The following is a 25,769-nucleotide window of genomic DNA, read 5'->3' on the forward strand; positions in this document are numbered from 1 at the left end:
TAATTTTCCCAATCTACAACAGAATGTTGGACCTTCTGAGGTTCAAATAGGAACAAATGGATACCTCGATAGTCAAGTGTTGAACTGTGATCTGCAAAAACTCCCCTGCTTACCCACAGTGGCAAACAGAACCTCACATCTTCCAAGTACAACTGATAAAATAGTGGCAGAAAACAATTGCCTACAATCCAATCAATATATTAATCCTATAACTGGGGTACATTCCGCAAGTTTTCCTCCAATTACCGTACAACTGATGGAACAACAGCATCAAAATACCGTCTTAAATCCTGCAGCTCCTAATTTTCTGCCAAACCAGGTAGCTCCACAATCAAACCGAATTGCGGCTCCTCTGCAATTTCCACAACCTGTTAACAGTCAACACGGTCTTACCAGCACTTTCCCAGTTAACCAAAATGTGACACAACCCAGTCAGTTGTGTAACAACCAGTTTGTTCCTGACTCTCAAGTTCCATCGAACTGTCAAGCTCCATTAACTTCCACGATCCATGCCCCAATGTGCACTAATCAACACTCAAATCCTGCTGGACAAAATCAGTTGAGCCAGCCTTTAATTAACCAGAGTTTACTGCCCACTGTCAATCAACACATAAGCTCAGCATACTCGAACCCTAATGTAACACAGGAAAAAGGAAATGTTGATTTCAAGCATTCAATCAAATTGCCACCTTTGAAACTTCAGAATTTCAATGGTGATCCTATCCACTTTCACGAGTGGATCAATAATTTCAACACGATGATTCACAACAACCCTTCCATTACAGACACTCATCGTATAACTTACTTACAGAATTCTGTGAGTGGGAAAGCAAAAGACTTGATTCATGCTTACTCCTGCGATCCATCCTATTATCAGACAGCACTGAATGAACTAATCCGACATTTCGGTGATCGTACTATAGTTGTTAATGCGTTCATTAACCAGCTTGAAAACTGGCAAATGAACTTCCAAAGCAAGCAAAGCTTCATTGCCTTTTCCTCGTTTTTGAAAAGACTTGTGCAAGCCTTCCAATACCTTGGCTTTACAGCAGACCTCCAGTCTACAACACTCATTAAGAAAGCCAAAGAGAAAACGCCACATCATTTGGTTCTGAAATGGACAGAACATTGTCTCACCGAGCTCAACTCAGACCCAACTCCTGTGGATTTTCAACAGTGGTTGGGGCTCCAAGCTCAAATCTACGACAAAGTGAGTCGAGAAAGCAATCAAAGAACCATCAGTTCTCAAGCCTCAAAGTTTGTCAACTCAAACAACCCGCAAACCAAGCAATACAATGGCAATCTCTCAGTGTCAGTCAACAACGCATCAGCGGAAAACAGTAGAAAACAATGGAACTTTGGGCCTCAGCAAAAGCAACCGTCAATTTCACAAAACGTTCCGAACAAAACCTTTAACACAAAACGATCTTGTGAGAAGTGCAAACAAGAACACAGCATTGCCACATGCCCTGAGTATCAATTGTGCTCACCAAGTGATCGATACAACCTTGTCAGCCAAAATAATTTGTGTACAAACTGCTTGAGCAACAAACACCACAAACAATCGTGCCCATCGCAAAAACGATGTCAGGTTTGCAGTGGATTCCACCACACAACCCTTCATGATCCCGCCAAGCAAATCAAACGCCCTACAGCAGCTTTTTCTACTGAAGTTTTTTCTGGTAACAATCCAACAGCTTCGTCTAGTAGCAAAGCTTCAAGTCAAACTCCAAATACATCTTCTCAACAGAAAAGTCAAACAAACAAAGCCCCCAACAGCCGTTATGGCCAAACTTTCAACAACCAAAGCCAGCAAAACGTGCAACGACGTAATTTAAACGGCAATGCAATTAACCAATCGTTCAGCATTAACCAATGCTCAGAAACACCGAAGAATTGGTATGAGCAATTGCAGCTTATTCCAGTTTCATTCCTCAAGGGGAATAAAGCCTTCGATACCTACGCCCTCATAGACCCCGGTAGCCAATTCAGTTTTGTATTGGATGCCATAGCTGAATTTCTTGAGCTTCCCCGTGAAACACAACAGTCAGTACCACTACAATTTCTCAATACAGAGAACAGCATGTCCCTCTCAAAAATTGTTGAGCCAGTCACAATAACTCCATATAAGTCAACTGAAATATCGTTTGAACTCTCTCGAACGTTCAGCACCCCGTCTCTGAACGTCGCAGCTGCAAAAACTTTTGAACTTAATCAAATTTGTGATGCCTTCAACAGTTTGCGCCACATACATTTCCCAAATATTGCCGATGGCAAAATCGGCGCCCTCCTCGGTGTTAACGCATTCGCATTCACCTACCCTACACATGTTATACCTGGCAATCAAAATCAACCGTTTGGTGTGAAAACTAAACTTGGTTGGACCCTCGCTGGTGAATATGAGAATTGTATCTCAGTCACCACTCAACAGCCCGCAACTCAGCAGAAGAAATTTATTTTCCATGTGTCAAGAAACAGATCAGATGAACCCGGACTTGACGAACTTGTTCAACAGTTCTGGAGTATTGAAGCTGATGGCATTCAGAAGGACCGTGAACAAGTTTACACAATGCAAGAAGAACAGTTTCTTGATATTTTGAAGAGCTCCATCAATCACAATGGTGAGAGATATGAAATCAAACTGCCTTGGAAATCAGAAATAAATTTGGAAAACAACTTCTATTCTGCACTGAACCAAGTCAAAAGCCTTAATACACGCCTTCAACGTAAACCTTTGTTGCAGGACAAATACAATGAGATTCTCTTGACAGACCTCGAGAAAAACTATGTCAAACCGGTGGAAATGCAAGATCCTCAACCAGACAGAATTTGGTACCTGCCACACCATCCTGTGGAAAATATCAATAAGCCCGGAAAAGTCCGCCGAGTTGCAAATGCCGCTTCAAAATTCCGCGGCCAATCACTTAATTCAAACCTTCTTACAGGACCAGATCTCCTTAATAACCTTTTAGGTGTCCTGATGAGATTTCGAGAACATCCCGTTGCAGTTCTTGCGGACATCGAAGGCATGTTTATGCAAATCGCCATCCATCAGATTGATCAATCTGCTCTTCGATTTCTTTGGTTAGCAGACAATCAGATACAACAGTACCAATTTACCAGACTCATCTTTGGAGCAAATTGCTCACCTTCGTGCGCAATATACGTTCTTAACCATTGTGCCAAAGAAAACAGTCAACAATTCCCAGAAGCCCTCAAAGCCGTCAGAAAGCACTTTTACATGGATGACTACATCCAATCACATGCAACAGAACAAGACGCTTGTAAGGCAGTTTTTCAAACAAAAAATTGTCTGCAAACAGGTGGGTTTCGACTCACAAAATTTGTTTCAAACAGCTCTCTAATTCTAAACCAAATCCCTCCAGAAGACAAAGAGAACAAGACAGATATTGTTAGAGTTCTTGGTGTTAAATGGAATCTTGAGAAAGACTGCTTTTTTATGAAACCTCTCACTGATTTCCCAAAAGATGCCTCAGCATACACTCAACGTAAGATCTTTAGTCTTGTCTCCTCGATCTTCGACCCAATAGGAATAATGTCGCCATCAACGATCCGTTTCAAAATAGTTCTTCAAGAACTGTGGAAACTTGGGAAAAAATGGGACGATCAAATTGCCCCTCAAGTAGTTAAACCACTTCAAAAGAATTTGGATTTATACTTTTCTTCCCCAGAAGTGACATTGAACAGAACTCTGAATAAGAGTTGCCATTCACCAGAAAGTGAAAATGAAATCCATATATTTGTCGACGCCTCAGCTGTAGCAGTTGCAGCCGTTGCATACTTGAAAACAGTTCCTAACTCAGCCACTGATGTTGAAACTTGTTACCTAATAGGCAAATGCAAAGTTGCCCCAATTAAACAAATCAGCATACCCAAATTAGAGTTGGAAGCCGCAGTCATCGGAGTGCGCCTTCTTTCAACCATCATGAAAGAGTCATCAATTCACATTACTCGCTCTACACTCTGGACAGATAGTCAAGTAGTACTTGACTGGTTATCGACAATCAAGAAGCAACCTGTTTTTGTTGCGAATCGCCTCAAAGAAATCCTTGCATCAACTGATGCTTACCAATGGAAACACGTTGCCACCAAAGAAAATCCAGCTGACCACGGGACCCGTGGTCTCAACCCAGACGAAATTACAGCCAAGTGGCTAACAGCGCCAGCATTTCTTTCCACAAGACAGCTCAGCGCTGCTGAAAACTCTTCAAAGCATGTGTTAGCAACGCATGAAATTTCACGCAATTTGTCGGAGCAAATAATCGACCCGACACGGTTCTCAACTTGGAACAAGTTGCTCCTGACTTTAGCAACAGTCTTCAATTTGCTCTTTCGGATCAAAAAGCAAAGGCCTAAAGATCACCAGTATATAACAGAAGACGTCATTCTTGCAAGAAATCAGCTGATCAAAATTTCGCAGCAAAATTTCTTCTTCTCAACAATCCAAGCCCTGAAACGTGGTTCCAGGATAGATTCAAAGTGCAAAATCCGTTCGCTCAACCCAATGTTGGACAACAATGGAATCCTTCGGTCATGCGGAAGACTGCAATTTGCGCCAGATAACCTCGAAGTTGAGAAATTTCCGATTATACTGCACGCAAAGGACAAGATAGCGAGACTCTATATAGAGCATGCACATAACATTTGCGTTCACCAAGGAACAGAGCCAGTGAAAGCTTTTGTGCAGCAAAGATACCACATCATTGGACTCAGAAAAACACTTTTGAGTATAAAGTACAGATGTTTTCTCTGCAGACGATTTGCCGCTCAAAACATTCAACCCGTCATGGCTCCCCTCCCTGCCTGCCGTTTCCCGACAGACTCTACCCAGTATCCTTTCGCGAACAGCGGAGTCGACTTTTTTGGACCCTTTTATATAGAGGATGCCAAAGGACAGATTGAAAAACACTACGGCCTCATCTTCACTTGCCTGGTTACTAGGTGTGTCCATCTAGAAGCTTGTCCCGATCTCAACACTGACACTTTTTTAAACGCCTATCGACGTTTTGTAAGCCGCAGATGCCAGCCAACAACAATGCTCAGCGACAATGGCAAGACATTTATTGGTGCATCTGAGGAACTAAAAAGATCTGTGAAACGTCTCGACAACGACAAAATCTACAAAGCAATGGCAGCAACGAACACAACCTGGAAGTTCAATCCTCCCTATGGACCTCATTTTGGCGGTATTTGGGAGCGCTTGATCCAGACCGCGAAACGCACTCTATTGATCATTCTAGGCTCCAGAAGGCTGTCGCTTGATGTGTTCAGGACAATTTTGGTCGAGACCGAAGCTATATTGAACTCCAGACCACTAACGATTGTCGCTGACCTTCCAGAAAATGAAATGCCTCTCACGCCAAACCATTTTCTGATCAACAGACCGTTCAACTCTCTCCCACCAGGAAAGTTCGACAGCCAAGAACCCGCCAGTTTCAAGTCTTGGAAGAATGTGCAGCAAATGGTCAACCATTTCTGGAAACGACTCGTCAAGGAGTATCTTCCGACACTGTTAAAGAGGTCCAAATGGAGCGATAGTGACCAAACACCACTCAGAGTCAACAACATCGTTTGGATTCTGAAAGATATGACTCCACGTGGAATTTGGCCCCTTGGACGTGTTCTTGAAGTCTATCCTGGACGAGATGGACAACACCGTGTGGTGAAGGTGAAAACGGCTTACGGCACGTACGTTCGTCCGGTCTCCGCCCTCGCACGTGTTTTGGCTGATTAGCCTATTTTTTCTTGACCTTTTTTCGAAACGGTTTTCTAGGCAACTTGGGTTACACCCTCTTCGACGATCTGGTCAAACGTCTGTGATGTGTTAGTTGGCCTCCTCTTTCCCCTGGAGCATGTCGTGCAACAATCAAGTCAGAAGTAAAACTTGAAAAAACATTGACTTTTGTCCTTATCGCAACCAAAACGAGTTGGTTGTTCCCGCAACTTAAAACTGATATAAAAACTTACCAAACTAAACTGTCTAGAACAATGTAATTGAACCTTATCTACATTCTCTTACACCAGTGATAATCCCGCCATCCCAACTACTACCTTGTAATCACACTATAACATAAATCGAAAACCTGGGCCACTAAGTTCCATTGAGTTAGTAGAACTAATTGAGTTAGGGACTCCAAATTAGTAGAACTAATGCTAAAAGTAACAAATTTATCATTATGCGGAATTCCAAAATAGACTGATACAAAATTTTCACCAAAATAAAGACAATTAGGGAATCCAAACTACTGAACGGATTTTTACACTAAATAATTCTGAACATAACAATTTACATGATGTCTGTGAATTGAATATGACAAACGGTACCAACAACAGTTTCTATTAGGCTTTTGAAAAAGTGCCGAAAGTAGTTTAGAATAGATACTGAGTCTGACTGGATTGACTTCTATCTGGTTGTCCTCAAAAAAATTAGCCTGGACTCCTACTTTTCAACCCAAATGTCAACGATTTGATTAAGCTAATCAGAAATCACTGCCACGTTGTTGAATAAACAGATATATCTTATTTGACGCTTCCGATATAGATCCTGACATAGCAAACAAAAAGTTATGAATTCTTTTGAAAAATTTACCTCTTACTTTTACAGAAAAAGTCTTAATCTAAACACATCCAAAACAGATTTCAATGTTTTTTTGCAAAAAGGCCATGAACTACTTAACCGACACATTCTATTAGAATCAGCGATGAAAAGGTGACAAGAAAAATGCAATGAATTATTTAGGTATTTTTCTTGACAAAATTTAACCATGGGGAAGGGGAAATGTGTTGCGAAAACTTGTGTGAGGAATAGAAGCCGTTTATACAATCAAGAGCTGTTTCTTAGTTCATACAAAAATTAAACTTATTGGTGCGCTAATTGTGATTTCCCCAACAGTGCTCTCTTGTTTATTGGCATAAACGACTCTCTTCCAATTTCACTCAAGAAGCAGTTAAACTTGGCAATGAGGTTTTGCTTCTACAGAATAAAATAGAACACTTCTCATTTGACTTTTGACACTGTTGACTTTTGAAGTTAAAGTATCAAGTACTTCAATTAGAATACCCGTTGAGTAATAAAGAAGCCACGTATCTCCACAAAGTTTTGGGGCATGAAAATTAGTTGTACCTACACTGCAGTACCAAAAAACGCATAAGTTTCTTCCATTTCGACGTCAAATGCTAGTCACGTTATCTTAACAACGTCTTCTCCAGGACTACTTTTCCAAAACAAATCAGGGCACATTTTTCAAACTTCTAATAACCTATTTTATGGGAGCCTATCATGGAGGGAACTTAATTAATATTAACCAACGTTAATACAATTATTGCCTCAATTACATTTTCCCCAACTCGTCGTTATTTAAATTGTGCGTTTATCCCTCACTCCCATTGGCATGGTAACTATATCTGTCTGTTGAATTTAAGTGTTTCTTTTCTTCTTTGTTAGTCGGACAGCTCCTCTTTAAATCATGAACAAGTCAAATCGTCAGTAGAGACACTAATCGAGCGATAAGGTACAGATTTCTGAAAAAAATAAAAACTGTGGGATTTAAGAGAAATCAATTTCTGTTATTTAACTGCATTATTCATCTGAATTAATTTACAGAGATTTCTGAACTTTCAGTGAACCAAAGACAGATAGTGGACAAGATTCCTCACAAGAAGGTACTGGGAGTGTTCCTGCTTCTGAGTCTGGCAGAGATTGTCGTGTCCATCATGTCTAACCTGGCCAGGTCTCCACAGGAGCAGGGGGAAGTAGTGTGTGACTTCTACCACATGAACAGAGTCAACTTGAGCTTAATCATCAAAGGCTCGTTTAGTATCCTCAAGTTCTAAAAAGCAGAAAAAATAGGACTCCCTTCTCTTAATACCTACATAAATGGATGAGAACCTTTTCCCGCAAGTTATCGATTCAATGCCGAACGATGCATATTCTTTCACATAATCATGTGCCAGTAATAAAGAACAAAAAGGCGACAACTCAAATTTCACAGGGAAAAAGGAACTAAACTCCCGTGGAAAAAAACTCGTAACTTTTATCACAAGCCGTACCAGGTTGAGGTGCCAGGCGGAAACCAGTATTTCCTGGCCGTCTCAGAAACCGAAAGATCTTAACTTTCGTGCGTTCACAAGACTTTCATGCGTTCAAGCTCATATTTCTGTGCGTTCACGTGCCAATCGGATTTTCGCCAACCAGAGTTTCGCGTGCCAAACAGATTTTCGCGCGTTCATGTCCAGACCTTCGTGCAGTAATGTCCAGACTTCCGTGCGTTCATGTCCAGACTTTTATGCGTTCATCAAAATATCGTGCGTTCATCTTTGTTCGCGACACACTTGCTTCTGTCTGCGACCTCAACCTGGGGTTCAATGTTTTTCAACCCCCGTCAATGCAGAATTTTTTCTGCCCTTATGACCTTATGAAAAATCTCTTCAAAAGATTTTTATGTAAGAACTTAAAAAATACTAGAAGGCAAAAGATACTTGATAACAAGCGCGGCGAAGATTGGGTCAAAAATCATTGAACATACTGCAAAGAGTTTTTCAATTTTGTTCTTGTTAGTTTTTCCACAACAATTGCGTCTTAAAAGAACCTAGATTTTGTAAGACTGGACAAGTTTCTTATCAATCAGTTATAAGATAACAATATTCTGGTCTGAATCAGTATCACAAAATATTTTATGATAATAAATTCAAGAAAAATTGATTTTCGTTGAATGTCCCTTCTTTTCTTGTGCCCTGTAAATTAATTTTGCATTGTTTTTTTTTGTGCTATTATGAAGTGTTTTGAATCCTGGCTTGAACGGGACTCAAAGATTTTAAAAAGACAGTCGTATAAAAAGAGCCTCGGTTTTTTCTTGGGCTGCAAGAAAAAAAATTCTCAAATTTTTTTCTTTTGGTCTTGGACAGTAAAAAGAGCCTAAAAGTTTTTTAAAGTATTTAAAAAGTGAAAAAGTGTATGGTGCAGACTTTAGCTGGCCTGTGATGAAATTTTGCTCTTCTGTGGGGCTGTTCATGGCTCGTGTATGTGGCCGAACGTGGCTGTTCTATATTGCAGAGTTGGTGCGTCTAGGACTTTGTCTCGTCTATGGGACTGACTTTGGTTCAACAGTAAGCACTGGTGCGTTTATATTGCTCGCTAAAAAATCCTCGGCTGTATGTTTTGAACGCACCGTGCTTCCTGTGTGCGTTCAAGAATGGTCTGGGTCATAAACGAGGACAAATGATCACCTCGACCTGCGGAGATACTCATCAGCTTTTGTAAAATATTATCAGACAAACTTATGCGTCGAAAGAATTTTGATCTTGTAAGACCGTGTGCGACAATTTCAGTGCACAAAAAGTGCTTTTTTTTATTTTTCCATAAAGTTTTAAAGTTATTTTCAATAAATTATTATTTTAAGCCTTATGGTAAAGTGAAAAGACGTTATACCACTGGCTTTTTTGCGATGCGCTGTCATTTGAAAAACCACTGTCGAACATGGCCTTATAAGTGAAACCTTATCTTGAAAAATGATTCAAAGTTATATAGACTAGGTCCGAAAACTATAAGTGCTATACGAAAACTACATATTGGATGATTAATTTAGGATTTCAGAAGTTGTAATTGTATGGATCATCTTAAAATCATCCAATTATTTTCCCATCAAAATTTGTCTCACCAATTAGTGCCTCAAGTTGTAAAGATGCAACTTGTGTAAACTACTATTTTGAACTTTCAAATAAACGTATTTCAGAATAGGTCTTATCAAATCTTGCACAAATAAGAGCATACTGAAAAGCAGAAAGTTTTGAATTTTTCGTATTGTATGAAAAATTTGATAAGATCATCTATGATAAGAGCAAAGCAAAAAACCCTAGATGCTGTTTTGATCATGCATGATAAACCAATAAGTGTCATATAAAGACCATGTTCGACACAAATTGTGCATAGAAAAAATAGCTCGACTTTCCTAGGGTACTGGACCCTGATTTTATAATCAATATTTACCCCCTCCTTCCCCCCTTAGCCTTTCGAAGTCGTTTCCAATTTTGAGGTCTAGACGTAGGTCAACTAAAAAGTAATTATGCCATTGAATAGTGGGGAAACTTATCGATTTTTTGAAGAGATCGGGATGATCGGAGTTGCTTCAATTGTCCTCTTTTGCTGTCTGATCCGGGCACCATGTGTCTTCTACAAGCTCCTCGACAACCGAATCTACTTTCACAGCAACTACAGAGCCGTCGACATCAAGAAAGACTTCCGCACTCTCATCAAAGAGTGTGCCATTGGAACAGTTGTCAGTTTGACATTTCTGGTCAGAACTGGAGTAGTTTTTGGAATCGAACATTACTACTCGGACAGTGCAGCTCATGCCACGCAGATTTCAACTATAGCTATGTTTATATCAGCATCATTGTACAATTTTTAGCAAACGATTGTATATCGCTCAAATGTCCCTAAATTCATGTGCATGCTAAACTATAACCAAATTTAGAGTATTGGTCCTTTAATGATAAGTCGCCAAACCGATTGCAACAAACGGGAGACTTATCAATGTGCAGTTCTAGTATTTTTTATTCTTACCTGACCAAAGTGGGGAGAATAAAAACATACAATTTACATGTGAAAAATAAAAAAATGCCGACGAAATGAGATTCATAAACTGTTGATCTGTTGTATTGACAATCACCGTTTTGTTAACCAAGTTAATTATTTTTGGTTCTAGTGTTTAATTTATAAAAAATGAATAGTTTGGTCCCTCAATAACCAGTAGAAATAATTTCTAAAAATTTAGAGTATTAAAATGAAAATTTAATTGGGAATTAACTTGGTTAACATAACTGTGGTAATCAATACAACAGATCAACAGTTTATGAATTACATTTAATCACTCTATTTCATTTTTCCACACGTAAAACGCTTGTTGTTCCTACCTACTTTAATTGGGGAGGAACTATAAACTCGAATGCGTTTTTTGTTCAGACAATTTTGGCCGATCGATATAATCATCGAGTTGTGAGTGGTAGCATTAAAAAGCCCCGCCAGTGTGGAATATGGAATTAGAAAAAAATTTTAGGCTAGAGTCTGTGCTAAAATTTTTCAAAATTTGATTTTTTTGGGACCAAATTTGGGACAAAATTTGCTTTTTTAGCCGACTTGCTTTAAATTTGCTGGAAGCGGATACCTTAAAACTGCGGCTGTATTCCTTTTAAGCTGACAAACGAGCTAGTTGTACACCCACTGGCTTTCAGAGTCGTCTAGAGTTATGATTTTGCCAGTTTTTTTGCAAATTTAAACTCAATAATTATATAAAAAACATTTTTATTTTTGACAAACTGAAAAACTTTGTTAAAGAACTGATCTGTTTTGCAACAATTAGTATTTTGTTCGATGCGTAGCAACATCTGGGCTGATCTTGATATCGCCATGGATCCTTACCATAAAAAACTTTTAGGATTTTAATGGGGCGCGACGTTGTAAATGTTCTTTATGTAAACTCTTTTTTACAAGAATTTAAAACCAGGATCAATTAATGACAGATACTTTTTACAAAAAACGAGGCCCAACGAGATTTTATTACGGTTTCAGAGTAAAGGCCGTGGTTTCTATGGCTCTGACCAATTGTTTTCGTTAAAAAATTTTTATGTACTTCTTGTTTTTCTTTCATTTTTTTACCATTTGGTAGCCCAATGTCATATCGTACCCAGTGAAAGATCCAGTTCTTTTCAGGAGGTATAAATGAATCTTGAGACTTCTTTCAGTTGTTATCTAATGGCTGTTATGACTTTGAATATATTTCTTTTAAGAAAACATCGTTTAATTTTTGAACTTTGCCACTATTTTATCCTATTTCTCTCAACTTCGGGCGCAGTCTCAGTAAAAACAGGAGGAACCCAAGTTCATGTGGATTATAAATTAATGTCCGTAACGGTTTTATGTTCAACCAATGGAATTTTTTAGCATAACTGCATATTTTATGAGTCAATTTGGTTTCCTTGTCAAATATTTGCATTATTGACAAGTTCAATTGAAAGAAAGCGTAGTAGGAAAAATGCACAACGTTGGGAAAAGGTGTATCTGAATATTTAGTTGTTTTTGGTATATAGTTTATGCTTTTTGGGCTGAGACACAATTATTTCGCAAAATTTTATGGATTTTTTCTTTTGCCTATGTTTGTCTTTTTTTGTTGTTATACGCCTTATACCTAATAACTTGTTTCAGTTGCTTCCCAGGACATATAGCTCAACATATTTGAAATATTCAGTTCATAGCTGTTTGCTTTAATGAATTTAAAATTGAAGTTAAAAAAATTCAACTGTATCTTTTTTGCTTTCATTTTCGCAACCATGTAACTCAATCTCATTAATTCGATGTCTCAATTGCTTTTGTTGATTAAAACATCTTTTTGTTCTTGTTTATGCGTTGTGACTGATTGCTTCGACGATTATATTTATAGAAGATTGCGAGACTTCTATAATGTACAATTTCTGGGTTTTTTTTGTCATATATACGTAATCCTTTTAGAAAAAAGACTGTTTTGATGTTATTGAGGAGAAAGAGACAATATACAGTTCTTGCAGGTAACAGGATATAATTATAGTGCCTTGAACAGTGTGATCTCGTAAAATTGTTTGAAGCTTTGGGTTCTTTATATTTTTGTTGTTATTTTGTGGTGTCGTGACTTAGTCCAATTAGTAAAAGGCCCAATTGGCTTCCTGAGGTATTGGAACTTAATCCATCACTGTTTGTTGAAATCTTAAGTCTGTTTTGATATTTGAAAATATTTGTTTCCGAAAACATAATTGAGTTTTTAAGCTTCATAATGTTTTTAATTAATTTTTCGGTCGATTTGTAGCTCAGTCTCTGTAAACACAGGTCACAACCCGTTTCCAGTGAGCTATATTTTAATCCCTATAACGGTTTTAATTTCAAACATTTGTTTCTCGGCGTTGTTACTGCTGTTAATAAAAGATTTCATAAGATATTTGAGATTTTTTTGTTTTTGTACACTTTATAGGATTTTTGTTTTTGTTTTAATTTATAACAATAATCGTAGATCCCATTGGCTTTGAACATTTGCGCTATTAAAGATTGGATAATGACATGTCTCAATTGATTCCTATGGAGATATAAATTAATATTTTAGGGATTTCACTGAAATAATTTTTTTCAAAAATAGAAACTTCTTTTTGAACTTCGCACCTCTTTGCTCGTTTTTGTCGACCTATTAACCAGTCGCAATGAGGATATGACATATTTGATCTAATGATGTATAGGTTAAATTGTTTGTTTAGGTTTTATCTGATACGAGTTTGATTTTGTTAAGATTTTATTTATTATAAAAATCCGGTTTTGGTCGTAAATAATGTTCGTTGTTTGATATTTATTATTGTCCTTTCTAGTAACCATATTATCAACAACGTTCATCGGCCCTCTAAGGTGGCATTATTGTATTCCATTGGTTGTTTGTGGAACGATATGTACGTTTTTGAAAGTTTTCTATCTCCATCATTTGAAAGCCAATAAAGTCAAGAATGTGGATGAGCGGGGTCGGAACCTTATGTGCGTACGCACATTACCGAGCCTCCTTGTTCTTATTCTATCCCCACTTTGGTCAGGTAAGAATTAAAAAATGGTAGAACTCCTGTGTTAAAATGGTAGAAATTCCTTAACTTCGTTGTAATAGGAGTTGAGAGACTCCTTTCTCTATTTCATACAGGAAACTGGCAACTGACATAGTAAAAACATCAGACTTTTGCTATTCTGCAACAGTTTTGTGATAGGTTTGCCTCTTAACAAATTAATTCAACTCAAGCACTCACATATTATTCTAAAACAGTTTGAGTAAGAAAGATTGTTAGAAACTCCAGCTATTGCATGAAATAAGTAATAAGAAAAGGGGGCAAAGTTAAAAATTACTGACCTTTTCAAAACCAAACCATTTTAAAAGTCATAGCAACAATAAGTTTTTTAAAAAAACTGCTATTAGATCTACATAAAGCTGCTTAGGAAGACAACAGGATCTGTCATTGTTGAGACTGAGTCATAAGACAACTCATTAATAACTAATAGAGGTATAACGAAAATATTTATAGGTAATTTACGCAAACACAAAGTATTGATATCATTGAAATCATTAGATATCAACTGAATTGATTCTATATATGTTCACTTGTTCCCCATTTGAACATCAGTGGGATCTGTTTTAATAAAATACTTTGTAAAAAAAACAAAAAAGACCGGTACCAAAAATTGACAACATTTTAATGAAAACAAAGTGTCTAAAAAAAGGTTTGTTAAAACAAAATTTAACAGAGGTTAATGTTTACTTTAAAGAAAAGTGGATGCGACTTTTTTTGAAAACAAATAAAATCAAAATCATTGAAACCATAAACTAGCGATGAAAGCAATTAAATATTTTATTTATACTTCAATAGCGGGCCAGTTAGACCAGTCATTAGTCAGAATAGGTCTATTTGGAGTAAAAAAAGAACAGCAAATTTTAAAGAATTCAATAAAAGAAAAAATGTTCAAGCCATCTAAAACATAATCTATTTTATAAAATCTTTATATATGTTCAATTGCATCTCTTCTCAATACCAATAAGACCTGCCATAATTTTTATGATGCAACAAAACTTCAGAAAAGATCCAAATATTCAAACAAACATTCAAAAATCAGAAAAGGAAGTTTTTATATTTCTTTAAACGAAAACTCTTAGTTATCACAGTCATAAAATGATTCGCTAAAAAGGGCTAGAAATATTACATGCTTTTGTCACTAGAAGTTGGAACACTCATTTGTGAAGCTCAGCATTTATTAGGCATCAACCAGACATAAAAGACAGGAGGTATTTTCTGTACATAAAAATCTTCACTAGATCTCACTTGCACGTAAATGGGATCTGTCATTAACAAAACAGTTATATCGAAAATGATACATCTGAATTGAAACCAAAAAAACTATAAAACTGAAACAGCGCGAAACACAATTCGGACTTTTTTCACTGCAAAACTTTACAATGGAGACCAAAACAACTGTTGCTATTGCTGCGAATCAGTTATGAACACCAAATTTTTGAGTAAAAAATCAATTTCAAACAGCGGTTTGATGCAAACAAGTATTATACTAAAAAATTACGTCCAAGACCAAATTTTCACAAAAACAATAAAAACGCAATAAAACAAAAAATGATATGGTTTTCTAATGAGCCGCTTTTTGGTAATACCCTCTCACAACTGGTTACGAAAGAGCAATTGGCCAAAATGGACTCAACAATAAAACCAGTTGAGGTGAGATCGAACATCAATTTTGCTGTCACAGAACTAAACAGAGATAATTGTGATCAAATATGCTGCTCTTTTTTTTCAAAAACAAGATCACTTTGCAATCCTTCTAAGTCGTTGTTTTATAGACATTTTTCAGTTTCAAACTATTTGGCCTTTCTCATTTTGATTTAGTCCTAGAAGAGCTTTTTTTCTTTATTACTATTTGACTTCTCTTGATATAGAAAACAGAATAAATTGAATTAAATTAAAAAACGCAACAGCTGTATGGACATTGTATTTTCAAAATGAAAGTTAAGACTGAAGCTCTGTCATTACGAGTCAGTAACCTTTCAATGATAAAAACCGAGAAATAGAGAGAAGCAAAAATCAAGGGATTTTTTTAAAGTTTTTTGTTTCCTTGAACCAAGCACCTCGCATGTCAGCTATTTATATAAGGCAACGCAAACTGATTTACAACTAAAAACGCAATAACTTGGGAATTTGATGATAGCTTTAGTCAAAACGAACAAATTCAAGACACTTCGAACTTTTATTTCTAAAAGTGGATCACGGTTACATAAAATAGCCTTTTCTTTTATTAAGAAAGTGTGGCGTTGCTTTATCTTTGCGCAAATAATTTTTTTGAGTTTTGAGCAGACCTTCCATTTCCCCTGAGTCATTTCGATTGTTAAAAAAACTGTCCGAATGCTTTTTCTAGTCTAACTTTTAATCCATATTTTCCTTTTTTTTCAAGTTCCGTCGAACTTGAAAAAAAAGGAAAATATGGATTAAAGGTTAGAATTCTGATAGTATGATTCATCATTTTAATTATCTCCTGTTTACCTTGAAGTTTTGATGATTCTAATTTAAAAAAGCAGAAATTCAGAAAATAGGATTAAGCATCTAGTTTTATAAAAAAAATGTTCAACATCTGATGGTCTCAAAAATTTTCACCCAAAGAACAAATTTGCCTTAAATTTGCGTCCACCTAATGCTTGTCAAATATTTCTATTTTTACAACTTCTAATTTTGATTATTACACTCAAACTCTAAAATTCAGCGATGAAAAAACTGAAATTAGCAAAAAACACTTCTTGAAATTTGTATTTTCCGCATTTCTTTGCATATTGTTCAGATGATTGCTTAAATTATCAATCTGGCTGAAACTATAAGGATTTGACTCGGAGTCCGCGCAGATAGTCTCACAGGAATCCAGATAGAGGGTTTACTAGAAGTACAGACAATTGGAAAAAAAATTAAAAACGTCAAACCACATACCCCACTGATAGGTAAACATATCCAACCACATGAAGTTGTATGCTGTGACGCAGATAAGATGTATATATCAGAAAAAAACGGTAATTAAAATCCAAATTATGACAATTCCTTCAAACTTAATCAAAATATTTGACGGGAGCTTTGAAAAAAAACTTAACAATTAACGTGAAGCTACATATGATGCTCTAAGATGCGTAAAATGGTTTTGCAATTGTTTTCGATGTACAATTAAATTAAACGGAACAAGCAAATTTGTGTATTAATTCGTTGCAGTGGAAACTACAGTTTAAACTGAGCATGCTTTTCATTTGGTTTGGCAAGATAAATGTTTGGAACAAATATCAAATGGATCCTTTCAGTTGCTCAGCAGTTCTTAAAGTAAATTTAATAATTTTCAAAATTGTGGACCTAAAATATCAATTTGAAAGTGGTTTTTTCATAATTTTTACGTGTAGCATTCGTCTTCTAAAAGATGGTATAAAAAGTACAAAGGTAACATTTAAATACTGATTTCAGTTATTGAGATTGAGAAAAATATCTGTTTTTTTTGTTCTTCGACTTTGAAATTTCAAGTTACTAGGTCACTGTATACAATTTCATAAATTCTCATGCCGAATCTTTGACAAAAAAACAAGAGCAGAAAGGAAAGTAGGTCTACAATTCAACCAGGCAACTATGCAGTGATGAACAACCAAATCATTTGGAAAATTTTTAGGTAAAGCTGTAAAACGCAATATGTGGATTTAATCAATTGCTGTTGCGTTTTTAGTAGCAGGACCTCTTGCTTTTGCATTTTGCTTGCTTTCCTTAACAGTTTGATGTAGTTGAACAAAAACGCTCTAATGGAAACTAGCTGAAAGAATAATAAGGATCACTTAAAAAAAGTACAAAATTAACAAATTTCTAAAAATCGTATGATGTTTCCTGATTTCTCAAACATACCCTGCAGATTACCGGAAAATAGCCACTATCGCTTCCCAAAACCATGATTAGGGAAAGAGCAGAAATTATGGTTTTTGTAGAAAAAAACATTTTTAAAGTACAAACTATTTTTGATGTCATTTCGTAGTTGAATCAGATCTCTTTTCCTAATGAAAAAAAACAGGCGCTAGTAATAGTACCAAAATTTACTAGAGATCGTAACTGAGACCTATACGAACAATGTTTCATGTCTTTAATTTTTGTATTTCCTTGAAACGAGCACCTCGACTGTCAGCTATTTATATAAGGCAACGCAAACTGATTTACAACAAAAAACGCAATAACTTGGGAATTTGAGGATAGCTTTAGTCAAAACGAACAAATTCAAGACACTTCGAACTTTTATTTCTAAAAGTGGTTCACGGTTACATAAAATAGCGTTTTCTTTTAATAAGAAAGTGTGGCGTTGCTTTATCTTTGCGCAAATAATTTTTTGAGTTTTTGAGCAGACGTTCCATTTCCCCTGAGTCATTTCGATTGTTAAAAAAACTGTCCGAATGCTTTTTCTAGTCTAACCTTTAATCCATATTTTCCTTTTTTTTCAAGTTCCGTCGAACTTGAAAAAAAGGAAAATATGGATTAAAGGTTAGACTTCTGATAGTATGATTCATCATTTTAATTATCTCCTGTCTACCTTGAAGTTTTGATGATTCTATTTAAAAAAGCAGAAATTCAGAAAATAGGATTAAGCATCTAGTTTTATTACAAAAATGTTCAACATCTGATGGTCTCAAAAATTTTCACCCAAAGAACAATTGCATGCCTGTTCTGGTTAATGTTTCTAAACCAAATAACTACAGGCTAGCATTTGAAAACCGAAACACTGCAGATTACTTTTAAATAAAAATTGTGATACAGAGAAAAACACTAATGAGACCAAATTGTCCGTGAACAGTGCTATAAAAACTGTGAGCTAACTCAAAATAATTTACATTGATTATTCTGTTTAATAACATTATAAGAACTTCATTTTCCGGCCCTAAGTTTGCCTCCACCAAACGCTTGCCAAACATTTCTATTTTTACAACTTCTAATACTGATTTTTACACTCAAACGCAAAAAATTAGCGATGAAAAAAACTGAAATTGGTAAAAAAAACACTTTTTGAATTAAATTTTTTCGGCATTTCTTTATATATTGTTCAGGTGATTGCTTAAATTAGCAATCTGACTGAAACTATAAGGATTTAATTCGAAGTCCGCGAAGATAATCTCGCAGGAATCCAGATAGAAGGTTTACTTGAAGTACAGACGATTTGAAAAAAAATTTAATACGGTAAACCACATATCGCACTGTTAGGTAAACGTACCCAACCAATTGAAGCTATATGCTGTGATGCAGGTAAGATGTAAATATCAGCAAAAAACGGGAATAAAAATAGAAAATATGCCAATTCCTTTAAACTTAATCAAAATACTTGACGGGAATATTGAAAAAAAAACTAAACAATTAACGTGAAGCTACATATGATGCTCTAAGTTGCGGAAAATGGTTTTGCAATTGTTTTTGATGTACAATTAATTTAAAACTGCACATTAATTCGTTGCAGGTGGAAACTAGAGTTTAAATTGAGTATGCTTTTCATTTGGTTTGGCAAGATGAGTGTTTGGAAAAAATATCAATTGGATCCGTTGTTGCTCAGCAGTTTTAAAGTAAATTTGACACCTTTCAAAATTGTGGACCTAAATTATCATTTTGAAAGTGGCTTTTAAACAATTTTAACATGTAGCAATTGTCTTCTTAAAGATGGTATAAAAATAAAAAGGTAACATTTAAATACTGATTTCAGTTATTGAGATTGAGAAAAATATCTGTTTTTTTTTGTTCTTCGGCTTTGAAATTTCATAAGTTACTAGGTCAATGCATACAATTTCATAATTTCTCAAGCCAAACAAGAGAAGAAAGGAAAGTAGGTCTACAATTCAACCAGGCAACTATGCAGTGATGAACAATCAAATCGTTCGGAAAATTTTTTAGGTAAAAGCTGTAAAAAGCAATATGTGGATTTGATCAATTGCTGTTGCGTTTTTAGTAGCAGGACCTCTTGTTTTTGCATTTTGCTTGATTTCCTTAATAGTTTGATGTATTAGAACAACAAAGCTTTACTGGAATTCAGCTAAAAATAAAAAGGAACACTTAAAAAAAGTACAAATTTAACAAATTTCTAAAAATCGTATGTTGTTTCCTGATTTCTCAAACATACCCTGCAGATTACAGGAAAATAGCCACTATCGCTTCCCAAAACCATGATTAGGCAAAGAGCAGAAAATTTGGTTTTTGCAGAGGAAAAAAAAACATTTTTAAAGTGCAAACTATTTTTGATGTCATTTCGTAGTTGTATCAAATCCATTTTCCTAATAAAAGAATACAGCCGCTACTAACACTACCAAAATTTACTATAGATCGTAACTGAGACATATTTGAACAATGTTTAAGCAGCGGGCATCTAATTTTGAGCATAATGGGTTAATCCCGTTTTAAATTTAGATCAGTTTATCGGTAACACATAGACCAGTTAACAATTTTTCGACAGGTCCGAAAATACATCCTAAGGCATTTAATTAACTCAAAAACAGACAAAAGCGCAATTTTCCAGCAACTACCACGGTAAACAAAGCACATAGCCCAAAAATTTTTTTAAAAATTCTTCAAAAAATTAAGAACTTTCTTGAAAAAAGACTTAATAAAAAATTAAAGTGATAAAGTAAATAAAGTACAAACTTATTAAAAAAATAAAGTTTTTTAGGAAATTAAAACATTGAAGTTGACTTTACTACGCGTCTCTAGATTTTGTACACAATACAGTAAACTTGTGAAAATCAATAACAGACAAGGAGAAATAGGCAAAAACTAATAAATTTGACAAAATTTAAGAGTTTTTTTTTTGAAAATTGGCATCGAAGTAAAGAAAAAACTTCAAGCCAAAAGCATTAATCGCAGCATAGCATACAAATTTGAAGTCATAAATCAACTATTACAGTTCCTTTTAGTGAAAAAGCAACATTTTAGGCCGAAGGAAGACGACATTAAAAAAACATTTAAAAATGGTTCCTGAAATGGTCAGTGAAAGCGATAGGTAAAAGCTTACGCCGCAAAAAACTGAGGCAAATTAATTCACCCTAGAATCCCAATGAAAACAATCATGATTCAGACTAAGTGACAAGACCTCACGAAAAGAAAAAATAAACGGCAAGCGTCAAAAAACTACAAGTTTTTTTAAGAGAATTAGTTTTAAGACGACAATAACCACTGAAATGAACACAATTTAAAAATATTCACTTACGCTTCATTGGAAACCCATGTAGATGGTTGATAATTGAATTAAACTTTATGACAAGGTTCAGTAAAAAAATAGGCAAAGCCTGAAAAATTTGCTATTTTTTTCAAAAAAAATTGTTCCAAGGTCTAAGAAAGCCTTAGCTCTGAAACTAAACAATCAATTCAATTATTTAACGCTCAATATCAATCAATAATTGGTCTAATGATTAATCATATTGATTGATATGACAGAAGTAGAACATCATTTGCTAAACCAATTTTGAAGAAAAATAGTGTCAATTCCTCAAAAGCACTAACAAGGAACTCAAATTTCATATTTATAGCCTTTGGAATAATTAGTTTGAACAACTTAGAAACAAAAACAGAAAAATTGAGCTCAAATTGATGCACGTCGAAAAAGTTACTCTCAAAAACCGTTTTTTTTTCAAACACCAAAATGCCACTCCAGAGGAAGTTTAAAAGTACTCTGTAAACATTTTAGTCCATTTACGACTCCAGCGTGACTGACATAAAAACTCTATTCCCATCATATTCGAGAGACTCCGTAACCAACTGAAAGTAGATAACCACTTAGGCCCCAGCCAACTACTCACCAAACAAAATGAACCTCGCACTTTGTAACAGTTGTAACACTTTGTAACCTCGCGACCAAACTAAAAAAAGTCAAATTTAATAAAAATTTGTTGAAGAAATCTGAAAAAAACTATTCACAAGGCATACCTCCGAAACAATTTAAAACATGCAACAGATAATAATTGCCTTCCACAAACTAATAGATCCACAAACTGATAGATCCACAAACTGATAGATCCATAAACTGATAGATCCACACTGACAAAAATACAGAAATGGTATATACACAAAAAACCGAAAAAAAACAAATCGGAAAAAAGACAAACAATAAAAACCTGAAATTACAACAGAAAAATAACGCGGCACTACACAACTGTTCCAAAAATAAATTTAAAAATTCTGCTGCTCGCACGGTGACCCCACCAATTCTTTTTATGGACATAATAAACAATAACAATGCAAAAAAGAAATTAACATGAAACAACTCTAAATGCGTATCAATTATTTCAGTGAAAGCTGCCAGTTGAATGTCGAAGTTTCACTTCTTGGTAGCATCACCTTAAGAACAACTCTAGATTAGATAGTGAAAGAAAAAATACTAATAGACAACCGACAAAAATACTGGCAAAATATACCTAAATCAAAATCAATCAAATCAGAAGGTCACTAAAGGCAATAGGACAACAAAGTGCAACCAAGAAAATTCCCGAAACGCTTTAATAAATTGAATAGATTACAAAAACTAACAAAAAAGAATCCAACAGGAAAAGATAATACATTACTTTATCTTAAAGCCTAACATATGGTTCAAATGGTCGTAACTGTTTCCATGCGCACATCTGATAGCTTAAATAATTGAAACAAAAAATTTGTACTCTAAGAGAACAGATTATAAACGAAAAAACCGCTTTCCAAAAGATGAGCGTGATCAAAAATCTTAACCCGCTTAGCGCAAAATATTTTAGCACTTAACTATCTCACCCTCTCACCACTATGCATGAACACAAATCACTAAGTTCTTTCTCTATTTTCATATATATTCAGCAGACAGACCTCCAAAAACAGGCGTCGTCAATTAAACAAATAGACAAAGAATTCTGAAAGCGACTCGAAGTAAGAATATGACTTCCGACTGACCTTGTGCATCCTAGATAACTATACTAAACATTTTCAAACAAAAAAAGGAAATATAAAATGAGAAAGGTAGCTGACAAAGAAAGAGATAGCATCTACCAAAATATTGCTTTCGACTCCAAAAAATTTTGGAAAGACTTTGCAAAGTCTTGTAATACAGAGAGTTTTTAAAAAGTTTTCACCCATTAACAGACAATCTAAGATAAATGGTTCATAGAAAGAAAACCGAGGAAAGGGCAAGACTGGCAGATCTAGTTCTCAAGGGTCACTTCACAGTTGCAATAACTATAGCATAGGTCCTAATTTAGAACTGATCTAGTAAAACTACAGCAAGATGAAAACATTAGAGGAACGGCAAAATTTTGCTCAAATTACTCTAATTTTTTCAAAACAATTCATAAATATCAATCTCATTGAAGAACTATATTTTCAACTATGCAACTCCGCAAATGCGTCAAAAATTCGATTACAGAAAATGTTAAAAAATAAAACGGGACAAAACAGAAAAAGAAGCTGAAAATGAATCTAAAAGTGTAACATTTGCTTCGGAAGTTCAGAAAAAGCATCCAAACACACTTTTACTAAATTAGACTAGTAGATTAGTAATAGGAAGAAACACTTTGCCAGATAAAGTTGGAGATAAAACTTAAAAACAACCAACTGAAGTCAAGCGAATTGCTCTTAAACAACCGACGAGCGGTTGACTTTGTCATGAGCCAGCTACGGTTTAATGAGGCTGACTTTAGCTTAATTGAAGAGCTTGAGTTGAGTGCAGCGGGCGAATGGTTGCACCGGCGAATTGAAGGTCGGAACAGAACGGTGGGGATATTTGGCTGCACGGGATGACGTCCTTACGGCCTGAACGATAAGCAGGAGTGGGGATTAGGGGAGGGGGGGAAGGGGTGAAAAGGGGCGAAAACTTTGCTTAAAGCCTAAACTTTTTCTTCTGTTTTTCTAGCTATCCCAACACATAGCCGGCAAATTGCAGAAAATAGCCATCGCTGACCCACTTGATGCACATTGGGGTTGAAACATTAGAAAAAAATAGAGATCAAAAGTGACAGAATTTCAAAAGTGTGATTTGGTGCGTAAATTCTGCATATTCGGATTGATCCCAAAATTACACTTAATTCAGCTTCTAAACTGAAGGCTATTAAGCATATTACTAATACCCGCTTGCAATCACTTTAATGTACTTTGATAATCTAATGCATTATGCCACAATAATGGAGCTTTATGTTTATCCCGTTTCTTTTTATTTTTGATCTTTTGACTTTGACCGTACACAGTACGTAATTCAATACGTGAAAGAATTTCAAATCAAGTCAGTTGAAACAGTGAGTGAACTACGTCAAAGTCAAACGTGAAAATGGTGACAAAAAAACGTGATCAAAACGTAAAGCAAACTAAAAAAAACCGCCTAAATAATAGCCCTTGAGAGACTGACGGCGGCTATCAAAAAAGACAATAACACGAAACTATTTTCGTCTCTCTGCTTTTCAATTAGTTCGCCCGTTCGATCTCAACGCTGAATTTGAACACGCGGCAATGTTTTACATCCTGTTTTGAACACTCCAAAAATTTATCGATCAAAAGATTCTCACCAATAATCCTCTCCGAGTCGTAAAACGAGATCATCGTAACTCCACAAAAAACCAACGGACCAATTAAAATCAAATTTTTGGGATTGTAAAAAATAGGTATTGAAAAATCGCTGACTAAGATGAGAGCGGCTATTAAACACAACCGACTAACGTCGGAAGAATTGTCTCGAACAACTACCCGCCTGCGACTTCACCAAGGGGTGCTTCAACTGACGTCATTAGAGGTTAGTATATAAGGGCATAATGACAAACAAAAATTGAAGTAAATGAGAGCAATTTCAGCGCACTTTCATTTGATTTTTAGTAAACTACCGCCACTTTAGCTGCTGACACTTGTGACTGTGAACATTTGGATCACGCAAAATAAAAAGTAAAAGGCGTAAAAGTGACTCGAGAAGTCAAAACTGTCAAGGGAAAACTTTGCATAAGACCAACACGCTAACAATTGCTTCGAACTTCGTCTGAGAGCAATTAGTGGTTTCGAGCAACTTTCAAAAACGAGCAATAGTTTAAAGCATCGCAAAATTTTAGTACCAGGCAACGAAATTATCAACTGTTAATTTCTGGTCGTCAAAAAGACTTATTGCAAGTCAAAATATTATTTATAAAATCAAACAAATAAATATCAAACAAATAGTTACTCCCTAATTTTTTGAAATTTCTAACACGCACAGCCTCGCGCGAGTAATTTTCTCAGGCGTATACTCGATTGTTCTAACTTTACAACTGACAGTCACGACGCGTGATTACCTCTGAGCATACGTATATTATATTTGCCTGGAAGAGATTATTCCGAAATGTGATTACAATTCCATTAACCATTTGCTCTTCAAACTCGCACTCACAGACAGCCGACCTGCTATAGAAATACTTTTTTCGTACCAGCAATGAAGCTACGTGGGTGCAAAAAAGTAAATTTGAAAGGTCACATCAGATTTCTCATAGATACAATTTAATCAATTGACAAAATGTTAGGTTGTTTCATGGACACGAGTTAATTTTCTGATTATTGGTATAACATGTATAGCGGTAGTTTTACACTACAGTCTGCAGCATTTCAATTTTAAGAGAAATCGATATTTAATACAAAGTCATCATTTATAAAATACAAAGCAATTGAAACAAAAAACACAAAGCAGCCCCGTACTTAATCAAGATTGTATGGGCCAAAAATATCTAATAATCAGCAACAAAATTAATATACTACTCACTCCTTCATCCTAGGACGGAAAACTAGCACTTTTTTCAATACAATCAGTCAAAACGATGGCGATTCAAATTTTAAATAATTTCCAAACCCGAGCCACCTATTTCTAATTTAAATTTGGCAATTTACTAATTTCATAGTCCGTATTCGAACTTTCTAATTTCAAAACTCCATTGAGCATGATTTTTCCAAACGAGGGTCAAAAGCAATATTTACGATCTGTCTTCAAATTTTGGATCTAGTAAGGTACGCAAACAGTAGGTCAATTCATCACAGCATCAGTTGCTCTTTCAAGGACAATTAGGCTGGCAAATAAACTCGCCCTATCGATTTCTTTACTTAAGTTTGATCAATTGGGCTAAAGCGGTTCAAGCACAGCTTTCTATACCAGTCAAGGTCAATGAACTGCTCTCTTTTATTCACAGGTACCTTGCAGCTTACATTGG

General features: G+C 35.5%; 1 protein-coding gene across 1 annotated transcript in view; it reads left to right on the forward strand.

The window, feature by feature from the left end:
- LOC142335160 (uncharacterized) overlaps positions 1-10,489 on the forward strand; it is a 31,123-nt gene extending 20,634 nt beyond the window's left edge. Inside the window, exons 3-4 of the mRNA XM_075383525.1 lie at positions 7,643-7,828; positions 10,123-10,489. Of these exons, the coding sequence (XP_075239640.1) occupies positions 7,643-7,828; positions 10,123-10,427 (491 nt within the window). The 3' untranslated portion in view covers positions 10,428-10,489. The remainder of the gene's footprint in view (positions 1-7,642; positions 7,829-10,122) is intronic.
- The last annotated feature ends 15,280 nt before the right edge of the window (positions 10,490-25,769 follow it).

Source organism: Convolutriloba macropyga, chromosome 2 (assembly GCF_964194025.1).
Source record: "Convolutriloba macropyga chromosome 2, txConMacr16.3, whole genome shotgun sequence".
NCBI classification, from domain to species: Eukaryota; Metazoa; Xenacoelomorpha; order Acoela; family Convolutidae; genus Convolutriloba; species Convolutriloba macropyga.